Consider the following 19,343-nt stretch of genomic DNA (forward strand, 5'->3'; position numbering starts at 1 on the left):
ATCTGACTTTTCACAGCAATGCCAAAGGCACATGATTCTGGAGGAAACGGGAAAAGTAATTCCATTTTAAACAGTCACTTCTCACTGAGGGTTATGGTTCTGTGAAATTCAACTCCACGGCAAAGTTTTCCCTGTAAATCTTCCCCATCTTTTGCTTGTGTATGTTGTCCAGTTCGTTCCTACCAAGGTAAAGTCTGGTGGAGGGGGGAAAAATGGTATTCCTTTAACGCAAACCATGCAAGCACTATGGGAAAGTAAGGGGTTGTAAAACGAGTACAGGAAGGACTTCTGGAAGTGCTGAGTCACAAGACCAGTAGACACATAACGAAGAATCTTCCGGCATCTTAAACACAAACTGATCGTGGCACAAGCTTTTCTGAGCCAGAACTCACTTCATTGGATGCACAATGCATGGGATGAAGTCTTCGGATCATAAAAGCTATTGTCACAGTAATACTCATGTTAGGTACCACAAGAGGTTAGCTTGGGCTGCAGCCGGCTAACACGGCTATCCCTCTAAATGTGTTTTTATAGATAAGAACAGTTGGTTTTTATATGCTGACTTTCTCTACCACTTAAGGGAGACTCAAACAGGCTTACAATCACCTTCCCTTCCCCTCCCCACAACAGACACCCTGTGAGGTAGGTGGGGCTTGAGAGAGCTCTAACAGCTGTAACTTGCCCGAGGTCACCCAGCTGGCTTCGTGTGTAGGAGTGGGGAAACAAATCTAGTTCACCAGATTAGCCTCCGCTGCTCATGTGGAGGAGTGGGGAATCAAACCCAGTTCTCCAGATCAGAATCCACCACTTTTAACCACCATACGTTGGCTCCCCATATGTAGCACAAGGCTCCTACCTACAAAGCAACCACATGTACCACTTAGCTATCAAAATGCTACACTACCCTTTAACTTCTAAGAGACTTCTAACTGAGAGCCAGTGTGGTGTAGTGGTCAAGAGTGGGAGACTCTGATCTGGAGAACCAGGTTTGATTCCCCACTCCTCCACATGAAGGCTGCTGGGTGACCCTGGGCCAGTCACAGTTCTCTCCACTCTCTCAGCCTCACCTACCTTAAAGGTAAAGGTAGTCCCCTGTGCAAGCACCAGGTCATTCCTGACCCATGGGGTGACGTCACATCTTGATGTTTACTAGGCAGACTATGCTTATGGAGTGGTTTGCCACTGCCTTCCCCAGACGTCTACACTTTACCCCCAGCAAGCTGGGTACTCGTTTTACCAACCTCGGAAGGATGGAAGGCTGAGTCAGCCTAGAGCTGGCTACCTGAAACCGACTTCTGTTGGGATCGAACTCAGGTCGTGAGCAAAGCTTGGACTGCAGTACTGCAGCTTGCCACTCTGCGCCACAGTGCTCTTCCACCTGCCTTACAAGGTGTCTTATGTGAGGAGGGGAAGGGAAGGCGATTGTAAGCCACTTTGAGACTCCTTAAAGGTAGCGAAAAAGCAGAATATAAAAACCAACCCTTCTTCTTCATCTTCTGAGAGAAGAGCTAGGCCTTTCCATAGTGGTGGCAGCTGCCACCATCTGCTGTAGCCTCTTCACACAAATCTGTGTGAAGATTTCGATGAAATCTGTGGTTTCAACGCTAGGATTACTGGCTTGTTCTTGTACCCGAGGTAATGCAAAAATCAACAGTTTGATGCTCTTTGAGGACTTGACAGGCATTTAGTTTGAAGTCTAGCACCAAAAAACTCTCAACACTTGGCTTCAGCAGCAGCCATAGGTCTTCACTCACTACCTCCATTCCCTCAGAACTCACCCACGTTAGGGTATGCGCTGGCAAGACCTTGTCTGCCGAAACCCAACCTCCCTTGCAGTTCTGCATTCCTTCACAGGTTCCCTCAGCCTTGCGTGGCTTAATGTCAGCAAAAAGACAGGGCAGATGGTAAACGCTGCATTTTATACAGGAAAGACCAGGGTCAGCCCAATTCACTAGCCAGCCCTAGGCTAGGGCCCAAGCCCTGGCCGAACCAGGAAACCAACCATGGAGGGGCAACCAAGTGGGTGGCCAAGGGCGAGGAGGATGTGGGGGGGTGTCTTCCCACCTCTCCATGGAGTGGTGGTGACCGGAGATCAGGCACTGCTTTCTTGCCTCACTGTAGGGGGGGAGGGGGCTTGGGAGCACTGGGCACCCAAAATCCTCAGGCTGGCCCTGGCAAAAAGAAGCTGGCTAGTGGGCTTCGGTAACATGGCAGTAGTCAGTGCACATAGCAACTGCACACCTGGAAAGATAGATGGGTGGACTGATGGCATAAATGGTCTGAGGAGTTGCCTACAGTAGGCTGTAGCTCAGTGGTAGAGCACCTGCTTGGCATGGAGAAGGTCCCAGGTACAATCTCCAGTTAAAGGGACTAGGCAAGAAGGTGATGTGAAAGACCCCTGCCTGAGACCCTGGAGAGCCGCTGCCGGTCTGAGTAGACAATACTGACTTTGATGGACCTTGATGGTCTGATTCAGTATAAGGCAGCTTCATGGGTTAAGGTCAATTCAAGCCCAGAACATGTTTGCGCTTGTTGAATGGCCCTCTAGCCTGTTGTTTCAGGAAATATAGGATGTCTTCTTATAATTTTCCTTTGTGAGTATATGGTATAGCAGACTGACTTGCAGTTAGAGAGCCAGCGTGGTCAAGAGCGGTGGTTTGGAGCAGTGGACTCTGAACTGGAGAACCAGGTTTGTTTCCCCACTCCTCCACATGAAGCCAGCTGGGTGACCTTGGGCTAGTCACAGCTCTCTCAGCCTCACCTACCTCACAGGGTGTCTGTGGTGGGGAAGGTGATTGTAAGCCGGATTGATACTTAAGTGGTAGAGAAAGTCGGCATATAAAAACCAACTCTTCTTCTTACACATGGGTAGATTCGACGTACTTCTAACCCAGCCATAGTTGGGGCCTTGCCAATCTACAGGCGAGTGTACACGCTCCTGCTACTCTAAAGAGGTTAGAGATGCCAGTCTAATTTCTCCTCTATTGGTGAAAGGAGAATTCACTATCACTGGAGACAGAGATGGCTTTTAAAGGGTGTCATTCATGGAGGAGAAGTCCAGCAATGGCTACTAAGCCATGGTGAGTAAAGGGAACCTCCACATTCAGAGGCAGTGGACCTCTGAAAACCTGTGCCAGGAGGCAACATGATGGGAAGGCCTTGGCCTCTATGTCCTGCTTGTTACCCCTCCAGGGCAACTGGGTCAAAAGAGTGCTGGACAAGATGGTCTGATACAGCAGGGCTCCTCTTATGTTCCTTGACCCCAGTAATAGTAGGGGCAGAGGAGACCCTCCCTTCCTGAAAGGAAGAAGATCTTTAAATTACTTTTGTTCATCACTCACTGGCTTCCTGTTGGATACTCCCAAAGCTGCAAGGAAACAGCATAGCTCTGAACAGCTTGCTCCTCCATAAGCATATCATACGGAGGAAGCATTTCAATGGCCCACCAGAGAATTCCTCCCGATTCGGCGGTTTTTCGGTTTGGACGAACCGAACCCAAATAAGGGGGGGAACCGGGGAGCCGAATTGGCGGAGTTCGGTGTGTTCCCGAATGAATTCGGCCAATTCGGGCCCTTTAAACAGATCTTCTGTTTCCCCGCGCGCCTCCAGGAAGCTTCCCTGGAGACGCGCGGGGTGCCCTTTAAACAGATTTGCGCCTCCCGGCCCCCCCAGCCCCCCGCCTACCTTCCTGGAACTCCCGGGAAAGCGGGCGGGGGGTCTTTAAACCCCTCTGCGCTGCCTGCGCAGACAGCCTGCGCAGACAGCGCAGAGGGGCTTGTTTAAAGGACCCTCCGCGAGCCTTCAGGGGGCTTCCCTGAAGGCGCGTGGGGGGGCCTTTAAACAAGGGCCCCCACGCGCCTTCAGGGAATCCCCCTGAAGGCGCGGGGGGGGGCAAATTTTTCCCTGAACTCCGGATCCCCCCGAATTTCAGGGATCCGAAGCGGGGGAGTTCGGACTTCGGCACGGGCCGAATAAAAACGGGCCGAATTTTGCCGAAGCCGAACTATACCGAATTTTGTTTTTTTTCAACAGCCCTACAGCTGGTGTGTTGAAGGGGGTTGGACAGCCCTGAGACAGTAAGCAGAGCCCGCTTCTTACTATGAAGCAGTGTCAAGCCATAAAGAAATGCTGCTTCTGCGTGGAGCTGATGGCCTTGGATTAAGAATTACAGCTTCCTGATCCTTTCACTTAGCAAACTCAAGTCATCCTCGAGGGAAGAAAAATACAAGGCCAGAACCCTCCCTAAAGCCTCTGCAGACCATTTGCTACCAGTGTCCAATCAAGACTCCATAAAAGATGGTTCTCGCGCATGACTCCCTCATGCCAGTTTCAAAGGCAACCAATACGAGTGGGGACCTCTTGGCATCCTAGTTCAGGTTTGCCCTGAAACCCACATTACGACTTACCTGTAATCTTCTATAAAAGAGGTGTTGAACCAAAAGAAGAAAGCACAGTCATCGTAGCCTTTTGGAAGATCCTGCATTCAAAAAGAGCATGGCAGCTTTTTAATCCCAAATTATGCATTTGCAGGTCCCTTCACAAAGGTTTCTCTCTGCCCACACTGCATAAATAAAAAACGAGCTACTCCTTAAGCCAGTCACACTGGTGCAAGGCCTATGTCACAGGTGATACCTGTTATTGTATCAGTGTCAAACAATCAGAATGGGGGGGGATACCAACTGGAGGAGAGGTGTGTGGAAGAAGCAGAGGTTTGTAAGATTATGCATGAAGTGGGGAGAGAAGGTATTTTTCTCCCTCTCCCATTATTTCAAGAAGTTGGGAGTCACCCCAGCAAAAATCATAGGCAGCAGACTCGGGAGATACAAAAACAAAGGCCTTCAGTGCATGATTATTTGACAGAATTAGACATAAGGTGAGGTGAAGGCCGGTCACACAGGTGGAAAGGAATTCGACAGATTTCTGGAAAAAAGGGCTATCAGCGTTTATTCCCCATGACAGCTAAACTGAGGAACCATGTCTGGAAACAGGGCACCTCTGAATACCAGTTGCTGAGATGCAACAGTAGGAGAGGCCGGCTGCCGTCATGTTCTCTGTGGGCACCTTGGAGGCATCTGCTTGAGCACTGTATGAAAGGCTGGAAGATGGCGGACAGAGGGTGTAGGCTGCTCCGTCTTCAGAGGTGTTAGCTGATTTGTGAGATTTTATACGATTCATGATTCAAAGACTATACAGTGAAAAGTAAGTTCACTTGTGCTTCAGAAGGCGATAAGGGCTGAGATAAAGTTTTAGCTTTACCGGGAGTAGAGCCAAGAAGGCAGCAATTACCAGGCAGCAGTTCTCAGCAAGGACAATTAATAAGACCATTTAGACACAAGCTAGCCTGGGAGACATTCCAACAGTATATGCTGGCTGGGAGGGAGAAGAACATGAAAACATCTAGGAAAATACATTGTATGAAAGACTAGGCTGGGCCGACACTGATGTCCAACAAGGCTGTTCTTTTGAACACAGGAGTGTAATTATGACACATGGAATGAATCAGAGGGAATTATGAATCCATAATTCTTTTACTTACAGAAGTAGACTCAAATCGGACTTTCACATCATTGCAAATGACAGGGCAGCCTTCCAAACCAATGACTACACAGTCATGTTCTCCATCGAAGAACAACTGTAAGGAAGTACACAAGCTTCTCATTCTAAAATAAAGCATGCTTCAAGTTACAATAAAAATGTCTACTAGCTCATCCCGACGTTTACGAGGCAGACTTTGTGGGGTGGTTTGCCAGTGCCTTCCCCAGTCATCTTCCCTTTTACCCCCAGCAAGCTGGGTACTCCTTTTACTGACCTCATAAGGATGGAAGGCTGAATCAACCTTGAGCCGGCTACCTGAAACCAACTTCCGTTAGGATCGAACTCAGGTCGTGAGCAGAGCTTGTACTGCAGATTACCACTCTGTGCCACGGGGCTCTGTCCCATTTTACCCTCATGAAAACTTTGCGAGATAGCCTAAGCTGTGTGTGAGAAACACCCTCTCCAAGGCTAGGGCAGTGAGCTTCATGACCATGTGGTGATTTGTTTATTTACTGCACTTATACCCCACCTTTCTACTCAGTGGAGACCCAAAGTGCCTCAACGTCATTCTCCTCACAACCTCTGTGAGGTAGATTAGGCTGAGTGTAAGTGGCTGACCCAAATTCACCCCGCAAACTTCCACAGCAGAGCAGGGATTCGAACCAGGGCTGCCCAGTTCCTAGCCTGACCCTCTTACCACTACACCCTGGCTCGAATTTGAACCCAGTTCTAGTCAGGCAGTCCAACCAGACTGGCTTGTCACATTGGGTTGCCAATGACCTGCATCACAAACACATCCAGAAGGTTCCTGTGACACTTGGTCATCCATTGCACACAGTTATAAAAGCAATGCTCATAATACAGAGAGGAAGGCTTGCATTTTTCAGGCGGTTATAGAATACCCATATAGACTACCCTGACTTGGATAGCCCAGGCTAGCCTGATCTCGTCAGATCTTGGAAGCTCTCCTGCCTTGAAAACTCTACAGAAGGGGTGTCAGATTCAATTGTTAAGAGGGCTGGATATGACATAAATGTCACTTGAGAAACAGCAGGGTGTAGCAGTTAAGAGCACTGGTTTGGAGCAGTGGACTCTGATCTGGAGAACTGGGTTCGATTCCCCACTCCTCAACTTGAGCAGCAGAGGCTAATCTGATGAACTGGATTGGTTTCCCCACTCCTCCACATGAAGCCAGCTGGCTGACCTTGGGCTACTCACAGCTCTCTCAGCCCCACCTTCCTCACAAGTTGTCTGTTGTGGGGAAGGGAAGGGATTGTAAGCCAGTCTGATTCTTCCTTAAGTGGTAAAGCAAGTCGGCATATAAAAACCAACTCTTTTTGTTCTTGGTCGGGCTGGGCCATGCCTCATCAACCCAAGCTGGCTCTCAGGCCGCATAAGAGATCTCTAGGGGCTGAATCTGGCCTGCAAGCCTTACATTTGACACACCTGCCCTTCAGGGTCACCATAAGTCGGCTGCTACTCAACAGCAAAAAAAGGGGGGGGGAAAGAAGAACATACATTTGACTGTTCGGAAAGTTTGATACAAACAAAAACTCTGCCTCAAAAGGGTGCATGACAAAGGTGTGCTCTCTATGGGGGGGAGTAGAAGCCTCACAACAAATAAAAATGCTGCTAAGTAGTTTAAACAGAAACAGCCTCTCTCAGACAACCAGCCATGGGGCATTTTTGTTCCACAGAAGAACAACAGGGAGGTGAAGGAGCAACAGCAACAGGGCAATCCATCAGTAGGATCCTTGTTGGAGTTGCTCAGACATCACATGTGAATGAAAAAGAGCTCGTTTGCTGGGGTGGGAGAAGGCCGGCACAGAATGCCTCGCTATTACCACTCAAGTAGGGCAGCTATGCATACCTATAGGCAGTTGACCACGATATATACTGAAGGCAGGAAAAATCTCTTTGTGCCGTGCTTCATGCATATGTGCATTTTTCCAAAGTGAGAAACCCTGCAGCGGAAGCAGCTGTGGCAACACACACTTCGGATTAACCAGTCACCCCTTACCTTGCAGTTCTCCTGGGTAGCGCAAACACAGTAGAAGACCACTTTCTTCTCCATCAGGATCTGCACTCTAAAATCAGACCCGTTGCCTTTCCCGACTCCTACAACGCAGCAGAACAATTAACAGCACCGACCTGCAGGAGGTCAGAGCTAAGAAGGTATCCCCACAAACATGCCCTCTGTCACTGTCTATAGCAAGGGTAACCCTGTCTTTTTGAGCCTGCAGGCACATGTGGAATTCTGACACGGCATCGTGGGCACAGCCTCAAAATGACAGCTGCAGGAGGCGGAGCCAGCCAGCCACAAAATGATTGCCACAACTCCACTTCGGTAACACAGTGCAGATCCTTGTGCTGGCTGGCTCCAATGGCCAATCAAAATCCTTGCCGGGCAAAAGCCCTGTCTGGCCCCACCCACTTCCTAAAAACACTTGGCCAGTGCCAGAAAAGATGTTGGCAAGTGGCATGGCACCCACGGGCACCATGTTGGGGAACCCTGGTCTACAAAGTAAACTCAGTCATTGCAGAGAAAAGTGGGATGGGAAGCATTAAGAGTCCTAAATTTTCAACAGTGCTTACCATAGATAGCCATGATTTTGATGCTTTTGATTCTGAGGGGTCTTTTCGGTGGAAGTTTCAAGTCATACTTGTTTTTCAAGATTTCATAATACCCCACATATCTGCTCTGTAATGAGGTAAACGGTTTCAGAAATACAATATTTCCTGTAAGAATGCTAGGCCATTTCCTAGTTGTACATATTTAAAGCCTTGAGAGAAAACCAAACTTCTAGCTCAACCCTTCAGACCATCCCCTGCTCTTGGAAGGTAAGGAATTACAGAGTTTGCCATCCTTCAGCCAATCTCTACAAGCATCCTGCTCCCAAAATATTTCTAAAGCCAGGACTTCTGACATGTTCTGACCCACAAAGCAGCATTCCTACAATCCAATGACCACTACTCTGGTACACCCTCTGGAAGCACAAAGGAATAGATAAGGGAGGTCACGGGGAGGGGCCGTGACTCAGTGGTACGGTATTTGCTTGGCATGCAGAAGGTCCCAGGTTCAATCCCCGGCATCTCCAGTTAAAGGAACTAGGCAAGTAAGTGATGTGAAAGCCCCTGGAGAGCCACTGCAGGTCTGAGTAGACAATATTGACTTAGATGGACCTTGATGGTCTGATTCAGTAGAAGGCAGCTTCCTGTGTTCATAAGCTATTGTCACAGCAGCTAGCTGTGTTAAACCTCTGATGCAACACTGACTGTGGTGTCTTAATTGGAACTTCAAAGTAGGCACCTACCTGGGATGGTGTTTCAACACCCTGAAACTTGGAGCTGGTGCTTTTGTCTGTTCTCCTCTCACCAAAGTAATCCAAGCTTTCCTACAAAAGGCAAGGGCCACGTTACTGTGACTATTACCAGATCCATTAGATCACTGATCCCCAGCCCAAGGGCACCATAGTTTCCTAGCACCTGTTTGCTTCATCCCCCAAAGGAAAGAGCCAATCCTGGCTTTCTTACACTTCAGTGGTTGCACCTACTAACCTCTTGAAATTCAAAGAGGCTCAGCAACAGATTCTGCCATCATCTGTATCAGACCCAGAGACCCTGCCTTCCCATCACAACAGTAATATCCTCCCTCCCCAGTTGTCCTGTGTGTGTGTGTGTAAAGTGCCTTCAAGTCGCAGCCGACTTATGGCGACCCCTTTTGGGGTTTTCATGGCAAGAGACTAACAGAGGTGGTTTGCCAGTGCCTTCCTCTGCACAGCAACCCTGGTATTCCTTGGTGGTCTCCCATTCAAATACTAACCAGGGCTGACCCGGCTTAGCTTCTGAGATCTGACAAGATCAGGCTAGCCTGGGCCATCCAGGTCAGGGCCCCCAGTTGTCCTAGCAGCACAATTTAAGAATCCCCCCCACAAACCGAGGCTGTTTGCAATTTTTTTTAAAAAGGGCTGAGCAAGGGCCCCCAACGTACAACACCTTTTCTGGTGTGCTTGCCAAGTGGTTTTAGGAAATGGGTGGGGCCAGGTAGGGCTTTTGACCAACAAGGCTTCTGATGGACTGTGCAGATTTTTTAAAATGTTGCTTGGCCAGCAGCTGCCCACACAGCACAAGGATCTACACTGTGTCACTGAGGTGAAGCTTGTGGCAATCATTTTGCCTCCTGCAGCAGCCATTTTGAGGCAGCCATTTTGTTGCTGCGCCCCCTCCAGCCATGTTAGAATTCCAAATGTGCCGGCAGGCTCAAAAAGGTCAGGCACCCAGGGATAGAGAGCTTATTTATTCAAAATGCTTCACAGGGTGGAATCCAAGGACTGCTTCGAACACTGCACTGACCGGAGACTGCAAGACTATCCTTTCCACACAGGGACTCTTTCCAATGGGAAATGCAGCATCCATCGACATGCTTGCTGCACGTGCCAGCACAGAATTCCTCCACTCTAGCACTGCCTATTTCTGATGGCAGTCGGCAGAATGATTAGGCAGAAAGGTGATATAAACACCCTATGTGAGTAAATTACTTCCTATGAAGATGCAGAGAACCCCTGTGGGCAGCAATTACAGCCAGCATGATGTAGTGGTTAAGAGTGGTGGTTTGGAGCAGTGGACTCTGATCTGGAGAACTGGGTTTGATTCCCCACTCCTCCACATGAAGCCTTCTAGGTTACCTTGGACTAATCACAGTTCTCTTGGAGCTCTCTCAGCCCCACCTACCTCACAGGGTGTCTGTTGTGGGGAGGGGAAGGGAAGGTGATTGTAAGCCAGTTTGATTCTGCCTTGAGTGGTAGAGAAAGTCAGCCTATAAAAACCTACTCTTCTTCTATTTTGTGTCATGACTCACAGGGGAAGAGCCACCTCCTAGATGCCAAATGCTTTAATTCGTTTTGAACAAAAGATCACCCATTTTTGTACCTGTGCGCTCTCAAACTGGTTGCTGTCAATAAGCCAGGTGCAAACCATAGTCCCGGTCCTACCTACACACACACACAAAAAGAAAAAGCACGACCGACTGAACAATGAGAACACTTTGCGCCAGGCCTCACACCACAGCCCCCCAGCACATCAGCACAGTATCCAGCCCAGAACTTGGCCCAATTTTCTTACCTTGAAACTGACTGAAATGCCCACTGCATGGTCAATCCCTGCCCACCTTGCCCTGTGAATGCTATACTTGCCCCAATTTCTTTTAAGCACTGGACATTGTGCTGGATCACAATGCAGAGGCTGGATTTTTGCCTTGCATCTGTCCATTTTCACTAGTCATCCCCGCCTCCTGTAACCATATGGTATTTCCTAGAAGGGCTGAGAAACAAGCGTCTCTCTTACAAGATTGACGACTGCATTGTATTCTGCGTGGGGCTCTCTCTGAAGACCACTTAGAGGCTTGACTCAACAAAGAGTATAGTATAGCAATCCCCAACATGGTGTCCTTGGGCGCCACGGTGCCTGTCGATGAATTCATGGCACCCACTTCTTTCTTCTTTAATTAAATGTTTATAACATAAAACATACACTCCCCATATATAATCATTACTCCATATCTAAAAAGACCCTTGTCAACTTCTGCACTGGACCGGATACATTCTATAGTACCTAAACAATAGATCTTGAAAGTGATTAAGTCTATTTTAACATAACTGAAATACACACATTTGTATTCAAACCTGCATATAATCTAGCTACCTTACACCACTATATTATATTAATATGTGTGTTTGTGTTAAGTGCCGTCAAGTCGCTTCCGACTCATAGCAACCCTATGAATCACTGTCCTCCAAAATGTCCTATCTTTTACAGCCTTGCTCAGGTCTTGCAAACTGAGGGCTGTGGCTTCCTTTATTGAGTCAATCCATCTCTTGTTGGGTCTTCCTCTTTTCCTGCTGTCCTCAACGTTTCCTAGCATGACTGTCTTCTCCAGTGACTCTTGCCTTCTCATAATGTGACCAAAGTACGACAGCCTCAGTTTAGTCATTTTAGCTTTATATTAGTCATTTTAGCTTTATATTAATATACTAACACTATTGATAAATGATAAAAATAGTGTTAGTATAGTGTTTTATCATATGTGGTGGACTTGTGATAAAGCTAAAGACTTTTGGGATATGATTTACAATGAAATAAGAATAATTCTTCAAAGAAATTTACCCAAAACACCGGAATTGATGCTACTCAGCATGATCCCAGATGATGTGATAATACAAAGGACATTTTTGATCTATGCTACAACAGCTGCAAGACTGCTATATGCAGCTAAATGGACAGGGGCAGATATTCCTGGAAAAAAAGACTGGATTATAAAAATGTTTGAACTGGTGGAAATGGCGAAACTTACAGCTACTTTAAATCAAAAGGACAGTGAGCAATTTATGGGGGAGTGGGAGGTTTGGATGAATTACTGTAAACATGAATTAGGACTGGGAAAAATGGAAGAATACTTATCACTCTGATCCATGTGATAATAATAATGTTAATAATTAATATTGAATAGATTATATAGCTTAGGAATGAAAATGTTATGGTTTTATTGGAAAGAATTAGGATCAGAACCCATCATGACGGAATTTAACCATTTTATTAAGAGGCAGACGGAGGTGAAGGGGAAGTCAAAATTTCTTTCTTTTTCTTTTTCTTTTTTCTTTTTCTATTATTATGTACTTAGAATATTAGCAACATACCTAGACATTTAAATGTTATATATTTTTAAATTGTTGCTTGTCTAATGGAAAAGATATAAAACCAATAAAAATTTATTAAAAATATATATATATACTAACACTATTTATCAAGCCTGTCAGCAAATATATCTAAACAATACATATTTATATCCTTCTAAGTTAATACCTAACATAGACATTTTATAGACAGAGGAAAGGTACTTTTAATTTTTGAGTTTATAGCAACTTATTCATCTGCATATTCTGTACACTATCTTATCAATCCAATTCAGCCTCAACACATTTGAAATAAATTTGAGTCACTGGACTAATTTAGCATTTTTAACTCCATCTCCTACGACAGGTACATCTTAAGTATATATCTAGGCACCCACTTCTTTCTCACTCAAAGATCTTTCCACTACAGCAAAGAGACAGCCCCTGGCTTTCCTCCTCTTCACTGGACCAGGGAGTGGTTAAGAACTTGGATTGCTTACATCTTCGGACAGCACCTAGACCCAAGCAGCTTCCTCCATCACAGGAGGATGCTTGGCTTGAAACCTCCCTGTGTTGTGCGACTGGCCTCAGCTCCCATGGCAGGGATTCTGTGGTGACACCCGCTCAGTTTTCAGAATTTGAGAAGTGCTCACAGGCTCAACAAGGGTGGGGTCCCCCTTATAGTAGCTCACTTCTTCAAGTAGTTTGCCATGACACATTCCATACTCCAGCATTGGTACAGGCTTCTGGTGGCATCCTAGTCACAGTACAGACTTCCTCCTGCAACAAGGTTATTCTCTAGTGTGGTGTAGAGCCAGCATGGTGTAGTGGTTAAGAGCAGTGGTTTGGGGCTGTGGACTCTGAACTGGAGAACCGGGTTTGATTCCCCACTCCTCCACATGAGAGGCAGAGGCTAATCTGGTGAACTGGATTTGTTTCCCCACTCCTACACATGAAGCCTTCTGGGTGACCTTGGGCTAGTCACAGCTCTCTCAGCCCCACCTACCTCACAGGGTGTCTGTTGCGGGGAAGGGAAGGTGATTATAAGCCAGTTTGATTCTTCCTTAAGTGGAAGAGAAAGTCGGCATATAAAAACCCAGTCAGCTCAGAATGGCCTCTTAGGAGAACTCTCTATATAGCCAATTTGAACCCTGGGAGCATACAGAGAAACTTTTAATGACTTTCCCAATTTTTGACACCCCACTTCCCCTGCTAACAAAAGGTCAGCAGCACAAACAGCTGGAAGCAATGGCATACCAAGCATTATTTCAGAAGCTTACGAAGACAGTGTGGTAGTCAGTATCAGGCTATGACCAAGGAGACCCAGGCTCAAATGTCGCTTCTGCCATGAAACTCACACATTGACCCGAGGCCAGCCACTTAGGCACACATTGTATCACTTTGCTCAGCAAAGTTTGGAACCTTTCCCCCATCTTAAGTGGATCCTTAGTCAGAATTTTGTCCTGACACCAAACCCTGTGAAAGCTGGCTGGGCTGAAACCCAAAGCACTTTCTCACGTGCCCAATAATGCACTTTTAGTCCACTTTCAATGCACTTTAGCATTTGTTTGCAAGTGGCTCTTGCCATTCCTCACAGTAAAATCCAGTTGCAGAGTCCATTGATAGTACATTATTCAGCCTGTGTGAAATTACGATGGGGCTTTTGGCTTCATCCCAGCCAACTTTCACAGAGTTTGGTGTAAGGACAAAATAAAGACCATGTACACTGCCATAAGCTCCTTTGGAGAAGGATGGGACACAGAACAATTAGCAATGAAGATCTCTATCTAAGGATTGATGAACACCAGATTAAATATACTAGCTACACATTTCTAGGCAAGTTGCTGCCTCCCTTCACCTCCAGGTACAGAACAAGTTATAAAATCCAAACAGAATCCATTTTGGAATGCACTGAACCCAGGCAGACTCCTCACGGTAACAAATGAAAATTCAATGCGAGTTCAGCCTCCTCGCACTTCTTCCCAAGGCTAGCCCTCTCCTTTTCAGCAGAACATTGACTACTTACCTTTCCCTCCTTTGCAGTGTATCACTATAATGTTCTTGGGGTCTTGATTCATCCATTCCCTCACATTAGCAGTAAACCTGAGCATCTCCCTTAAGAGATAAAGGAAATACCTCACTTAGGATTTAGCTTTCTGAGCTATTGTTCTAGAAAATGTAGAATATGATCTGCCGTTTATTGCAGCAGCGATATTCAAATTCAAATACCTTTATTGGCATAATACAGATTGTAGAAAAATAAATAAAAGATAAACTTTAAATAGAGTCTGAATATAATTCAATCCCCGGTACTGTGTTCCTTCTTCAAACCAAGTGCCCACTGATTGACCACTGTCATCAGGAATCTTGCCACCTTTTCAGTGATCCATGAACCACGGTTGGCTAGTAGTTTGTGAAGCATCTTGCTGCCAGCAGCTATATTAGATCTCCCTAAGTTCCTTTGCAAGAAGCTGAGGACAATGGGTTGGATCCAGCCAGCTTTTTCATTCAATCTCTCTTAATTCCCCCGCCTTTTCACGGGTCCTCTCCCACATGCCTTTTCCATGCTGGTTCCATGATCCCAAGCACCGACCTTCTGGTGATCAATAAGGATTCCCCCCTCCTCCCCTGTGGAAAATTTGGCTGGATTCAAGCTTTGCTATGGGCTAGATAAAGCAGCACATCTTTTAAATATGGTGACTTCCCAAGAAGTTTATATTCACATTTATTAAGTCTGTAGACCGTGTGCGCCCTGACCTAAGGATAGCCTGATCTTGTCAGATCCTGGAAGAAGGATCTCTACCACTTAAGGGAGACTCAAACTGGCTTACAATCACCTTCCCTTCCCCTCCCCACAACAGACACCCTGTGAGGTAGGTGGGGCTGAGAGAGCTCTAACAGAGCTGTAACTTGCCCAAGGTCACCCAGCTGGCTTCATGTGTAGGAGTGGGGAAACAAAACCAGTTCACCAGATTAGCCTTTGCCACTCATGTGGAGGAGTGGGGAATCAAACCCAGTTCTCCAGATCAGAGTCCACCATTCCAAACCACTGCTCTTGACCACTACATCATGCTGGAAGCCAAGCAGGGTCAGATAGGCAACATCCAAGGAAGCCTAGGGTTGCTACGCAGAGGCAGGCAATGGCAAACCATCTCTGTTTGACTCTTGCCTTGAAAACCCTACGGGGTAGCCGCAACTCAGCTGTGACTTGACAGTGTTTTCCATCACCAGACTGCAACCCAGCACCATCTTGGCATGTTACTTACTCTAGAGCAGGAACATTGTGGTCATCGATGAAGAACCGCTCCACCCTGTAATGGAAATACAGTGGATCATAGCCCTGTTCACCTGCAAGGGAAGAGGATTTACATATTTAAAGCGCCCCCCAAACGATCTCTTGGAAAGATTCCAATTGTATTTTGCTCAAACATTTCAACTGATTGCCTCGTGTGGCATGGCATAGACTTGTCTTCCAAGTCAGCTTTTGCTCCCTGTGGTGGACTGATCTGGGTGGGGACACAGACCTGCTTTACAGGAGGGAGTCGCTGAGTAGAAAAAATGTTCTGAATTTGCAGCCCAAGTATCCTTTTATTACAATGTTCGCTGATCAAGTTACAAGCCTCAAATTAGTTACTTTCTGTCTCTGAGGTAATTAATGGATATTTCCGGTTGAACATGGGCTTTTCATTTTGGCTCAGAGACTTGTGTTTCTTATTAAAAATCAATACAAATGTAGTTTAAAAAACAAAACAAAAAAATCAGCCTTCTAGGGAGAGTCAAGCAGAGTTTCAGGCCAAGCCATAAGCAGGGAAGTGTAAAGTATATTTAAGCAGCAGCAGAGAAATATAAGCACCTCCTCTCCACTACCAAATCATATTACCATTAAGATAACAGAACACTCCTAGTGACAGTTCCCACAGTAGGGTATTACCACTGAAACCACCTTGGATCTGTGAGAAAGGGGGACTATAAATGAAGTAAATAAACCAACTGCCTCACCCCAGAGAAGATTCTTATTTGACTCGAGTGTGTATCCTGTGGAAGGGATCTCCATCACAGTGGGACCCCCTGCTGTAGCCCAATATGATACTTAAAATTCAGCTCCTGGCGGACTCCCAGGAATAACATTGGGGAGATCAGTGAAAATCTCCACTCCCCTCCTGCTAGAGGACGTTTTCTGAGGTATCCCACTGTTAGTATCCAGCATTGAGCTCCCACATGGCTTTTTATTGGCAACAAAGTCGACCATTGACCAAATCCTTAAGCAGAGCTCATTTTTAGTTGACTGGAGCAGAATACTCCCTCTCCCAAAATACTAGAACGCAAGGTCATCTGTTGAAAATGGAGGGTGAGAGATTCAAAATAGATAAAAGGAAGTATTTTTTCACACAACGCATAGTTAAATTGTGGAACTCCCTGCCCCAGAATGTGCTGCCAACTTTAAGAGGGGAGTGGACATGTTCATGGAAAAAAGGGGTATTCATGGCTATTAGTTAAAATGGCTACTAGTCATGATGCATACCTATTCTCTCCAGAATCAGAGGAGCATGCCTATTATCTTAGGTGCTGTGGAACACAGGCAGGATGGTGCTGCTGCAGTCGTCTTGTTTGGGGGCTTCCTAGAGGCACCTGGTTGGCCACTGTGTGAACAGACTGCTGGAGTTGATGAGCCTTGGTCTGATCCAGCAAGGCTTTTCTTATGTTCTTATGATTAATACAGTACATTGAAGCAGGTAGCAGTGTGAGAACCGCACAGCACCAATTCATTTTCTTTCAAGGTTGATTTAAGGCTTCTGTTGAATGGGGTCAAATAAACTATATCCTGCAGTTGGTGAAAGCAGTGGGGTCAGAAGACAATACAGATAAGGCACTTACTGCAAAGGTTATAGACTTTATAGTGGTCTTCATGTTTTGTATCCAAGAACCTTACAACTTCCTAGGAAAATGGAAGCAAGATATTAGAAGAGTTTGCAACTGGGGAAAAGGCTAGACGCACTGGTGAATGCATTTGATCTTGGGCTGGTTTTTGTTGTTGTTTTTTGTTGTTTTTATTGTATTTGTGTTTTTTAAGAGCAAGATTGGAAATTCAGAGCTTCCTGGTGAGTATTCCCTGACAATGCTACAGTCAGTGTACTGGTACATTTTGATGGTAAGTGTGCTAAATATTTTGGGCCATAATATTGTCGAAGGCTTTCACGGTCAGAGTTCATTGGGTCTTGTAGGTTATCCGGGCTGTGTAACCGTGGTCTTGGTATTTTCTTTCCTAAAAATATGCACTTCCTCTGTACAAGAACCTACAAGAACCAATTTTGGGCCATGTTTCACCTGTAATTAATCTCTAGTAGACTGGTTAGTGGTGACTAACCACAGGCTTAGTTTCCAAGAATTCATTAATGTAATGGAGAATTTAATTCAATTAACATTTTAGTTGCTTTGGTATTCATTAAACAGGGCCCGTTTTTCCATTCCTGCAGAGCAAAGAAGAAACAAGGGATCAAATATTAACTAGATGCTATTATACAACTAACACTGAAGAAAAGCCACAACCATGAAACCTCCCCCCTCTCCCCCCACCCACACAGTCTAGCCCTAGGGAAATAATCCAACCTTTATTTAGAAAGGCCTTTTCCAGGACAATACCACTACTGTCTGTTAGCACCTTACTACCATGAGTCAAACCTGCCACAGCTTTTCCTGCTCAGTGGAGATACTTTTACTTGTAAGATGCATTTTATCAAGATGGATATGCCATCTGAAAGGAATCGAGGAAGAAAAATAAAAGCTAGAGAAGCCCTTGGAAATTGGCAGGGGATTCAATCCAGTGTTTAGGCGGGAGAGGGACTTGCAGCACAGAGGACGTGTTTGCAGAGGTCTTGCAAGGGTCACTCCCCCACGAACCTGCTGCGACGCTTCTGGAGGCTGTGCGCTGGAATCAGTCAGCAGCTGGGGCTTGCAGTGGGAAGGCAGAGCGACCCGATCTGCCTTGCCTGCAGTGGCATCACTTGCTGGGATGGCATCGTCTAGACTGGGTCAGCAAGAGCTGTGTTTATTCCCCAACTACAATCACAATGTCTGAGAAGGCCTCAAGGTCAGGGATTGTGCCCAATGCTATTTGCACAGCTTTTCAAAGTTTAGGTTACAGTGAAGAGTTTCAAAAAAATTGTAAGCTATATAACATCTCGTAAACTATGTAGAACTAGAAATGAAAATGTTTGGTTATAATGCTATAATAGAAAAGTATATAATAGATAAAGTTGTATATAATAAGTAGATTCTAAGTAGTTAGAATGATTTAATAATGGTTAGGTTTTTATGCAAGTTTGAAGTATCTACACCATGAGAGAGAAAGACTGATTAAAAAGCAGTAGATCAAATGTTATAAAGCAATAGATTTAATGTTATAAAGTTATGACTGTATTCACAAAAAGATAGCAAGAGGGAAACAAAAAATTTTGAATGTCCACTCAGCTAAAGCCTATTTTTAGTATATTTTAGATTTTGTATATGCATTGTGTTGTTTGTATATGTAATGTATTGTCTGTGCTTGTTCTGTTATATTTGTTTGCATGTTTACATTTATATGAAATAAAAATTAATTTTAAAAAGTTCAGGTTACCAATATAGGATTCCTGTAGAAAGACTGCTGCCCAGAAGACGGAAAGGACATTGCTATAACACGAGCTGAGGACGAAATGAATGGAAAGTGCACAATCACTAAAAGAGTTATAGTGAATACATGAACATATGAAGCTGCCTTATACTGAATCAGACCCTTGGTCCATCAAAGTCAGTATTGTCTACTCAGACTAGCAGCAGCTCTCCAAGGTCTCAGGTAGGGGTCTTTCACATCACCTACTTGACTAGTCCCTTTAACTGGAGATGCCGGGGATTGAGTGGTTAGCTTTATGGGACTGGATTCCACAGATCAGTGAGCTAGCAGAGGGAACTTCCATTGCAAACTGAAGAGGCTCTTGCATTTGGAGTGGGGGGGGGGGAGATTTTTTTGTCCTGAGGAAAACACCTCCACAAACACAACAGATCTGTAGGGTTCAATCATTGGGGCTGGATCCAGCACAGCTTTTTGACAGGCGCAGGGGCTTCTATCAGCAGAGCACAACTTTCTCTGCCCCACCCTCCTGT

General features: G+C 45.7%; 1 protein-coding gene across 1 annotated transcript in view; it reads right to left on the minus strand.

The window, feature by feature from the left end:
• Window positions 1–75: 75 nt before the first annotated feature.
• The window catches only part of LOC130483966 (phosphatidylinositol 3,4,5-trisphosphate 3-phosphatase TPTE2-like), a 41,815-nt gene continuing 22,547 nt past the window's right edge, over window positions 76–19,343 (minus strand). Inside the window, exons 8-18 of the mRNA XM_056856881.1 lie at window positions 18,820–18,884; window positions 17,079–17,139; window positions 15,470–15,551; window positions 14,230–14,318; window positions 10,465–10,526; window positions 8,850–8,930; window positions 8,131–8,236; window positions 7,556–7,653; window positions 5,537–5,632; window positions 4,407–4,477; window positions 76–194 (exon numbers count right to left, since the gene is read on the minus strand). Coding sequence (XP_056712859.1) covers window positions 92–194; window positions 4,407–4,477; window positions 5,537–5,632; window positions 7,556–7,653; window positions 8,131–8,236; window positions 8,850–8,930; window positions 10,465–10,526; window positions 14,230–14,318; window positions 15,470–15,551; window positions 17,079–17,139; window positions 18,820–18,884 — 914 coding nt within the window. The 3' untranslated portion in view covers window positions 76–91. The remainder of the gene's footprint in view (window positions 195–4,406; window positions 4,478–5,536; window positions 5,633–7,555; window positions 7,654–8,130; window positions 8,237–8,849; window positions 8,931–10,464; window positions 10,527–14,229; window positions 14,319–15,469; window positions 15,552–17,078; window positions 17,140–18,819; window positions 18,885–19,343) is intronic.

This window comes from Euleptes europaea, chromosome 10, assembly GCF_029931775.1.
Source record: "Euleptes europaea isolate rEulEur1 chromosome 10, rEulEur1.hap1, whole genome shotgun sequence".
Taxonomy (NCBI): domain Eukaryota; kingdom Metazoa; phylum Chordata; class Lepidosauria; order Squamata; family Sphaerodactylidae; genus Euleptes; species Euleptes europaea.